Genomic DNA, 10,000 nt, shown 5'->3' with positions numbered 1-10,000 from the left:
ATTTGAACTGGACAAGTTTAGATTTAAGAAGGAAATAGACAAGAACTGGTTTAAAGTAGTGGTTAACGAATGGAATAGACTTAGTAACCATCTAGTGAGCGCTGAAACTACCGGTTGCTCTAAGGAAAGGTTGAATAATTTTGTGGGTGGAGATGATTAGTGGTAATGGACATAGAACTGCCTAATGTAGGCCTTATGGTCTCTTGTAGTCTCTTTCATTCTTATGTTCCTCGCGTGACAGCACCGCGAGATTGCCCACAAGGACAGAGGTGCTGGTAACCTAGTTTATCACAAGAATCTTTACCCCTTCCATGATTTTAGCTCGTCGACACGATGTTCTCCCTTAGGATAGATGCGCTGGTTATCACGAGTGATATACTAAACGTTGTCTTCCATATCTCAAATTGTTTGTTTATTCTGTTTGTCCCCAGATGAGTTTTCTTCAACTCTAGGATCAACTCCCCCTCCCCCTCCCCCTCGCCTCTTTCTCCTCCTCCAATTCATCCTCATCCCTGTTCATATTAGGGGTTTGAACAGCAGCGGTTAAATTATAGTTTAAGTCAATAGAACTGTTCACACACAACGGCCACAAAAAGTGTCTTCATGGGATTATTATCAATTTGAGTTTCTCCCTTTTTCAATAATGGCGCTCTAAATTTGGCAAATATCAGCCAATTCTACGTTTCCATATATATATATATACATATATATATATATATATATATATATATATATATATATATATATATAATATAAAAAAAATTAAACTTAGACAAAACTAAAATTATCATCGTAATCGGAATTTTTAAGTGCATTTTTTAGAACAATTTTCTGACCTATAATCAGAAAATTGGTGATGAGGAGTTCTATCGTAGTACATTATATCTATTGTACTGTTTATTTTATAGTTCTTCCATTATCTGGTGACCCATAGGATGTGGCCGTCAAAACCAGCAGCGTTGCCACATCTAAACCATCTCCAAAGAAAACGGGGGAGACACCGTTTTCTTTATATTTGTATGTATGACCGGTGTAAATAAAGAGACTGCAAGCGGCCCGAAGACCCGCAATCAGCTTCTCCATGTAAGCGACGCCGCCCCCCACCCCCCCGCAACCCCACGGAAATTCCTAGATCGAGAGCCGGGGCAACGTCGCCTGACCTGAGATGTCACATCGTTTAACAAGTCTCTTCTTTTCTTTACATGTATAACAATTACTCATATCACCTACCATTTAATGAAAAAAAAAATGCTTTTAGAATATTCCATGTTAACATACTCGGGGTAGTGGACAGCTTCCGGTATATGATGAATGTTTTGATTCAGTACGTGACAACATGGCAGACAACACCTTATTTGTCACGAAATAATGGAAATGATATAGTTTCCTAATCTTTCGCTAAAACCATATTTTTTTTTCCAATTTAGATCACCATCTTTGGTTAAAAAAATAATTGCGACAAAACTAAAATTCTTAGCGCAACTAAAAATATGGATACGTCGATTGGTGTGAAACAGAAATGTGAAACAGAAAGTTTTTCACTCGATTTGTTGGCACAACATAAATTCGAAGGTTACGATTTCCTTTCTACATTATTTCTATCATTGTTTAAAAAAATATCTGATCGACGTAATTCTATATTTTCAGACAAAATTACAGTGAAGCGTTTTATCGACTGAAATGCGATTCATTGTACTAGACATTTTAGACAGCCCAGGTAGCGAACCGCATTCGTTATTTGTTCGAGCTCTTTGCTTGACTTTTCTTCTGTGGCATTAATTTTTTTTTTTTTTTTTTTTTTTTTTTTTTATATATATATATATATATATACTATTACCCCCAACATCCCGCGAGAAAAAGTATTGAGAAGCGCCGGCAAGAAAAGTTTGGAAACAAATAAAAGTTCAATCTAGACTCAGTTTACCCATCTTACCAACATCTTGTTTGCTGGGGATATTGTCTTATGCCATATGTAGCCGCGTACCAGTCATTAGCAATTACAATTTTTTTCTTTTTTTTTTAAGAAGAGAAGATTCGCTAGGTGATAAAACATAAGACAAATCGTCATAAAAGGACACTCAATATAACCGTACAAGTATCGTCCATCTGTGCGTTGATTTTATTGACAAAATTATTACGGTCACCAGGATACATCACATAAACTGACGCAATATCTTAAAATCGACATTATTTCTTAATACATATGTATATATATATATATATATATATATATATATATATATATATATATATATATATATATATATATATGCATATATATATATATATATATGTATATATATAGACATATGTATATATATATGCATATATATATTATACATATATATATATGTGTGTATGTATATGTATATGTATATACATACATACATATATGTATATAGATATCTATGCATATATGTATATATATATATATATGTGTGTGTGTGTGTATATATATATGTATATATATATATATATATATATATGTATGTATATATATATATAATATATATATATATATATATGTATATATATACATATATATATATATTAGTCACGTACATCCTCAGTAGAAATTACTCTTTATGATGAGTCGATTGATGCGATATCTATCGATGCAATACAAACTTGAATTATAGCTGTTTTGTATTTTTTATCACTTCTGAGGTTAACTTGAGTCAGTATTCAGTAAATTGTTAACAAAAATCACTATCAAAGTACATTCTGTTCAATGTACTGCCAAGTACAGTTTCTGATTTTTTTTTTTTTGTAAAAACGTTGAGATTGACTATTCTATTTTCTCTCTAAAAATATGGCCTTATTAAAAAAAATGCTCCTTGGCGAACTGCCAAAGTATGAAATAATGTGAGGTGTACCAAAGGTTCATTTCAAGGACACCCTTAAGAACTCAAGGACTTTGGAATCAGCCCGACTCTTGGAAACCCACTGCACAAGATCAATCCTCACTGCATGCCATCATGCAATGCAGTGCCATGCCACTGCAATCACAGCATGCCACAGCATGCCACTGCAATCACAGCAGTGCCTGGGGGTTACCAGACTATCTATGAAGCAAATCAAACATTCATAGACTGGCTAGCAAATACAAAGTTGGAGGTGTAAGAAAGCCATACGATACTACTACTGCATGCCATCATCACAAGAGGAGCCGACTCATTACAAAGAATTACAAAGGCGGAGCATAACCGACAGGAGACGTTTTGGTCCATAACTAGGTCGGATGCGAAAAGAAAAATATAATAATGATAAAAAAAAAATTATAATAATAATAATATAAGTAATAAAAGATAAAATAGATAAATGCATAGGTATAGTTTAATAATAAATCAACAGGTAAATAGTAAATCATAATAAATTGACAGATGAATAATAATAAATGAAAATCAAGCAAATAATAAACAAACAGACAAATAATAAACAAATAAACATACGAGCAGCGAAGGCTAACAGAAACCCACAAGAAGAGTGTACAAGGAAAATGTATTTGTTGTATATGGATGACACTGTGCATGTAGCAGATTCTGAGAAGAGAATTGGCTCGTGAAAGTATATGAGGAAAGAATGTTGCGAGTGAATGTGGTCAAAAGCAAAGTAATGAGGCGAACAAAGAATAATGACGGTGACAAGTTGCAAAGGAGTTTGAAGAACGAGCGTCTTGAAGAAGTGGGACAGTTTCAAGTATCTGGGTTCACATGATCTATTGAATGGAGGTGTAACTGTGTAAGTAAACTATAAACCAGATAAGAAAATGCATTTTCGTCATAAAAATAGTCATTAGGAATAGATATTCTATGGATGAATGCAAAGAGAATGTTCTTTTTCAAGGAAAGTGTAGCCAAATTTTTGTACGGGGCAAAATATTTGAGTAGAAGGTGAAAAGAATAATGATATGAGTGCACCCATATTGTTACATGGAGCAAAATCTTTGAGTAGAAGGGAGATGGTAAGAAATAATAATATGAGTTGTTTGAGATGTATGATTAAAAGAAGGGATAGAAAAGTAGATATGAAGTTGAGGTAGAGAAAAATTATGGAAAAAGCTGTTGAACAAGATAAAACAGAGTGCTCAGGAAGTTTGGAAATATAAAATGAATGAAGGTCGAAAAAAATAGTAGAATGAGCAAAGAAAGCGGGAATGATCTGGCTATCCACACTATAAGGCCAGATACAGTAGGAAAAAACATTCTTGAAAGAAACTTGGGTGTAAAGATGGAAGTGAACAATTGTCATTAAAGTCTCAACAAAAAATGTACCCATCTTAAAAGAAAACACGGCAACACTACAGTTACTGGCGTAGAGGAAGTATAAGCAATATATAAATCTCGTTTGAATTATGTTGAATAGGTGCCAGATATCGCGCGAGGAATAACAAATACAATCTTTTTATTTCACATTTCCCTTGTCGTAAGAATGTCTCATCGAAGACCAGATTTTGCACCATTCATGGCAGAGGTGAATATTTTATAATTTTCAATTTGGAGAGCATGAGAACAAGTTTCGTGCGCTCCAGGGAGTCCGTTCAGGATGTGGCGCCATACGCCGTGCTAAATCAACCTTAGTACACGCCTCTCTTTCTCCCATCTATGTGCTCTTTTTTATAGAAGAGGAAGCTTTATAGTACAGTGAGTATCACTCTTTAAGATTATTTATTCCTCCATTCCACCTCTCTCACATGTGACGCCACGGCGTGGCAACATGGCGGGGGAAAATGTCATAGCATTGATTCAAATCGTTGTTATGATCCTAAAAAGTGATACTCATTGTAATATAGTACAGCTTCCTTTACTATATACTGAACAAAAGAAAAAATAGCACATAGATGGGAAATAAGAGAGAGAAAAACATGTACTAAGGTTGATTAGGCAGAATGGTTAAACTATTTCTAATATCTCGTGACCCACAAGGTATTGTCTGCCGTGTTCTCACGTATTGAATCAAAACATTCAGCATATACTGGAAGCTGTCCACTACCCCGAGTATGTTAACATAGAATATTCTAAATGCATATTGATCTTATCATTAAATGGTAGGTGATATGAGTAATTGTTATACACGTAAAAAAAGAAGAGACTTGTTAAACGATGTGGCATCTCAGGTCACGTTGCCCCGGCTCCCGACCTAGGAATTTTCCGTGGGGTTGGGGGGTTGGTGGGTGTAGTAATTACATAGAGAAGCTGAGTACGGGTCTTCAGGCCACTTGTAGTCTCTTTAATTATACCGGTCATCCATGCATATATAAAGAAAACGGTGTCCCCCCTGTTTTCTTTAGAGATGGTTTAGACGTGGCAACGCTGCTGGTTTTGCCGGTCACACCCTATGGGTCACCAGATAATGGAAGAAGTATAGTAGTAAATCACGTCGTATGCCACACACTCAACGGACTCCTTGAAGCGCACAGACCATAGAATATGTGTGAGGAGTATATATCTCTAAACCCGGGATATTCACCTCCGTGATACATTTTGCAATCACCGAAGGATTTCAGCAGCAGTCATTTCATGAAAAAACTAGGGAGCTACTGCCTCATAGGTATTTGGCAACGCAAGAATGCATATGCGCAAGGGGAGATTTTGGACCAGATAAGACGTTGAACAAGCTGTTCCAGATCAAGCAAAATAAAGAAATTAAAAGCTACTTCACCGCCTGGATTAATAGAAAAGGAAACCCAAAGCTGACATTGAGCATTGAAGTCTCCTAATACAGACACGAGTATTTAGTATATAGAGTATAGGAGACAGCATACAAGATGTTATATTTATTCCCAGTCATATGTGTTTCAATGAGAAATAAAAGTAGGTTTTGAGGGAGATGAGATGATTTTTCATAGAGAAAAAAAATGTAAATGTAGGAGACGAATGTTATACAAGAGGACGGAAAGAGTTAAAGATAACCTCGAGACACTTTCTGGAGTCGATATTTTATGATTGATTTGAGATGAGGATGTTTCCAATCCCTAGGCTGATATGATGGAATCCATTGAATTCTCGGATATAAGAAAATATGTTGTACAAAGCAGTTTGGACAGAAAATGTATCTTTGCGATCGGACTAGACAGCTCTTAGGAGCTTAGACACACTTTACCACTGTCTGTTGTTTCCTGAGTAACAGCGAGAAACTCAAACAGATTATTGAATATGATAATGACTATAATTTTCTTTCAAATCGTTGTTCATGTGTGTCCATTACAGGGCTGGTTCTGATCGTACTTCACACAACCCTGTTACTCGTTTAAATCCAGCATCTGCTACTGACCTCTATTTTAACAGTAAGATTCAGCAGGTAAAGATGAAGACCTTGTTTGCAGTCTAGTGTTTCCTTACGTGAGACCACCAAAATATAAATTTGCATCCTATGCCGCAAAATATTATTTCCAAAGCTAAACAAAACCAATAGAGGCGCCCTATTGACGTCACATTTAGTATACTCATGGTAATGGCTCTAAAAACTTCCAGAGAAGGATTATATATGAACGTTTCAAATGTTAACGTAATGAGTTTCTATTTATTGATGGTAATAGTGATAATGACCATCATGATTTTGTCGAGAGCTCCTGGTAGAGGATAATCCATTTTTTGCAGTAAACAAAGATTCATAGTGCAAAGCAGTGACTTCAAAGGCAAGAGAAGCAAGGCACCCAAAGCTGAAAGTAAAAAAAAAAAAAAAAAAAAAATCATAAGCATTTTTGCAACAGTCAATTCGACTGCTTATATCGGAGTGGCTTAGATCGGTTTTTATGTTGATTATTGTCACTAATTAAAGGGCTGGAAACTCTTCTGTAAGATCAACTTTAATAAAGTTGGTTCTTTGTGCAAACAACGTATAGATCAAGATAATAAGTAAACAGATTCTAGAACACCTCACATTGACATTGATATAGAAAAAAACAACCTCCTTTCGTAGTAAATAATTTTATTACTTAAACATAAGGTCTCATCTGAGGATTACAAAGTAACGTGATGTTCTGCTTTGCAAAGAGGTGTTATTTTTCTTTACAGCTTTCAAGAAAAAACCTCGGCATCTTTGCCATAACTCTAGTAAATGTCACAAGGCATGGCAAACCGTAGTTTGTAATAAAGAATTGTGGAAAAAATATTGACAATCATATTTTATGCGTACGAAGAACTTGGATCAAGACAAGTTTATTTGATATGTAAAATAAAGTTTACTTAACCAAGGGGGAAAGGAATCGCAGGGCTGTCGTAGTTATAGCCAGTGTTGCAGTTGCCTTTGACAGTCTGCGTGGCGTAGACGGTGTTATACCTCTTGTTGTAGACCGTCGATGTCACATAGTTCGTATGGTATACAACATTGGTGCTGTACCTGGTATTGACTTGTCCAGGAAGAATCTGTGTCTCATAAGCTGTTCTCGTTGTCGTAATGTACTGGGTTTGGGCCGGGAGATTCACGTAGGTCGGGACTACCTGTTCCCTGTATATGGTCGTGGGAACGACGTTGGTTTTGTAGTGGGTACTCACCACCTGGTGGGGGATCACTTGCGTCCGTGTGACGTACTGAGGCACGCGCTGGGTATGGTAATAGGTGGACACCACTTGCTGGTCCCTGGTGCTAGTGACATATTGTGTCTGGACGTTGGTTTTCACGACCTCCGAGTAGACCGTTGAGTACACCCTCTGGACCACTGTGGATGTGACGTACTGGACCACTGGAGGTAGGTTTACGGTCGTGGTAATGTAGTTGGTCTTGTAGGCAGTCTGAGTAACATACACGGTTTGAGGTGGGATGACCTGAGTGCTGTAGTAGGTCGAGTATGCCTTGCTGGTGACCACCTGGGTGTAGGGAGGAAGCTGAACAGTGCTGGTGACGACATTGGTCTTGTAGACAGTGCTGACTACTTGTTGGGGAACCACTTGAGTTTTAATCACATTTCTGTAGATTGTTGTTGGAACCCTCTGGTACTGAGTTGTGTATTGCGTCTTGTACTGTACCTGAACTTGATCCTGGGTTTTGGTCACAGTCACGTAATTAACAGCAGGCGGGAGTGTGACGTACTGAGTTCTGGTGTTGTAGCGGGTTATGTACTGAGTCTGGCTGACGTAGTGTACCTTAGGTACGTACTGGGTGCTTACTATTTGGGAGTAGTAGGTGGAAGGGTAGACCTGATTCTGGTACTGCGTCGTAGTCACGTACTGTACCTGGTTACTGTAGACAGTCGTGGGTACGACTACCTGGCTGTAAGAAGTTCTGGTATAATACACGACAGAAGGGTAGCAGGGTTCGTTCGAAGGGGGCAGGTAGGAGTCCAGGGAAGGCTGCACAGCTCCATATGAAGGTAAAAGGTCGCGGTTCGGCCTCTTGACTTTTCCACCGAGAGTCGAACCCAACAGGAAGCAGAGCAGCAGAAGACACCTCATCTGTAAACATTATAATGAAGGTGCATGAAAAAGGTTGAAAAACAACTATGGTAAAGAAACATATACATATATGCTAGTTATCACGAGTAGTAGAAAACACGCTTACCTTAACTAGGATGTACAGTAGACAAGCAAAGATTTAGGTTAATCAATCATCTTTACTAATAAATTTGTGTTTATTAAACACATTATATTATCATATCATATTAAAGTTATTTTTTACCCTAGACTTTACTTTGTTTTGTTTTGATATCAGATCATCAACACTCAGATGAACGTATTGAATAACGATGCAAAAGATGGAGGTTTTCTTCTTCTCGGAGAAAGCGGCAGATGCACAGATAATGATACTTAGTAATGGAAAGGATTTGCAGGTGCCTGGTAGTTATATCCAGACTTTGAGCAAGGCTCTGTCACCGTATTCGTCAATGTGACCGGCACGTATTGATCCTGTGTCTGGTAGACCACCTTCTGCCTCTGCTGTGTCTGGTCGACGTACTTAGTCACGACTCGATTGGGACCAGGGACCTGAACAACAGAGGTGTAGTAAGCTTGATGTGTACTGTAAACCGGAGGAGGGGTGTTGTATCTGGTCTGCAAAACGGTTTGGATCTGGGTGTAAGGCTGGAGACGAGTCGTGTAAAAGGTAGTGTAAACAACATTGGTGGTGTATTGAGTGGTGACAACCTCCTGGGGAACGTATTGGGTAGTGTAACGGGTCTGGGTGACATAGTTCGTTCGGGTGACGACATTCTGTTTCGTCACGTAGCGGTTTTCGTATCGGGTGTTGACGACGACGGTGGGTATAACCTGTTGGCTCTGTACGACCTTGGTGGAATAGACTGGGGGAGAGGGGACCCTCTGAGTTTGCACTGACTGTCTATACATAGTCGTGTATTGAACACGAGTCTGGGGGGGAGACGGCTGGTTATAGACGGATGTGTGAACGACGGTCTGGATCCGGGTTTGGCGGACTGTCTGGGCGGGCAGGGTGATGACCTGTGTCTGTGGCACGTACTTTGTTTGGTAGTTGACCACAGGGCTGTACTCGGTCTTGTATTGGGTGTTTGTAACCTCGACGGGCACCACCTGTGTCTGGATGTGGGTCCTCGTGACGTATTGAACTTGAGGAACGACGCGTGTCGTGGTGACGTAGGTTGTCTTATAAATGGGTGGACTGGGAACGTTTTTGGTAACGACATGGTCAGCGTACTTGGTGCTGGTCACCTGAACGACACTGGTTTGGTAGTGTACCTGGGTGTGGATACGGGTCGTGTAGATCGTGGTGGGTACAACCTGTGTCATGATATGCGTGGTTGTCACATATTTGGTGTTGACATTGTGGACAACGTATGTGCTTGGTACGTTCTGGTAAACGGTTGTGTACACTTGGGAGGTGACCGGGGGGCAAGGTGGTTCTTTGACGGGAGGAAGGTAGCCGTTCTGGACAGGGGGCGCGTAATTATAGTTCTGGGCATCTCCCTCTCCCAGAACGAGGGCCGGTAGGAGCAGGAGAACCAACGAGGCAGCACGCACCATTCTGCAAAAGAGAAATCACACAGATTAGAGCAGCGGTGATTGGAACCTCCGTGCCCATCGCTCATCGG

The 10,000-nt window shown here is 38.9% G+C and overlaps 1 protein-coding gene across 2 annotated transcripts in view; it reads right to left on the bottom strand.

Annotated features, from left to right (window-relative positions):
- Positions 1–6,804: 6,804 nt before the first annotated feature.
- The window catches only part of LOC143026138 (uncharacterized), a 10,711-nt gene continuing 7,515 nt past the window's right edge, over positions 6,805–10,000 (bottom strand). The window contains exon 2 of one of the 2 annotated variants that reach the window (XM_076186141.1): positions 6,805–8,393. In XM_076186141.1, the coding sequence (XP_076042256.1) occupies positions 7,188–8,393 (1,206 nt within the window). In that variant the 3' untranslated portion in view covers positions 6,805–7,187. Of the gene's footprint in view, positions 8,394–8,550; positions 9,934–10,000 lie in introns of those variants that run through there. The other variant, XM_076186142.1, reaches the window with a different exon arrangement.

This window comes from Oratosquilla oratoria, chromosome 6, assembly GCF_046742065.1.
Source record: "Oratosquilla oratoria isolate Oo_2021 chromosome 6, ASM4674206v1, whole genome shotgun sequence".
Lineage (NCBI taxonomy): Eukaryota > Metazoa > Arthropoda > Malacostraca > Stomatopoda > Squillidae > Oratosquilla > Oratosquilla oratoria.
This window is presented reverse-complemented; position numbering and strand designations above follow the sequence as displayed.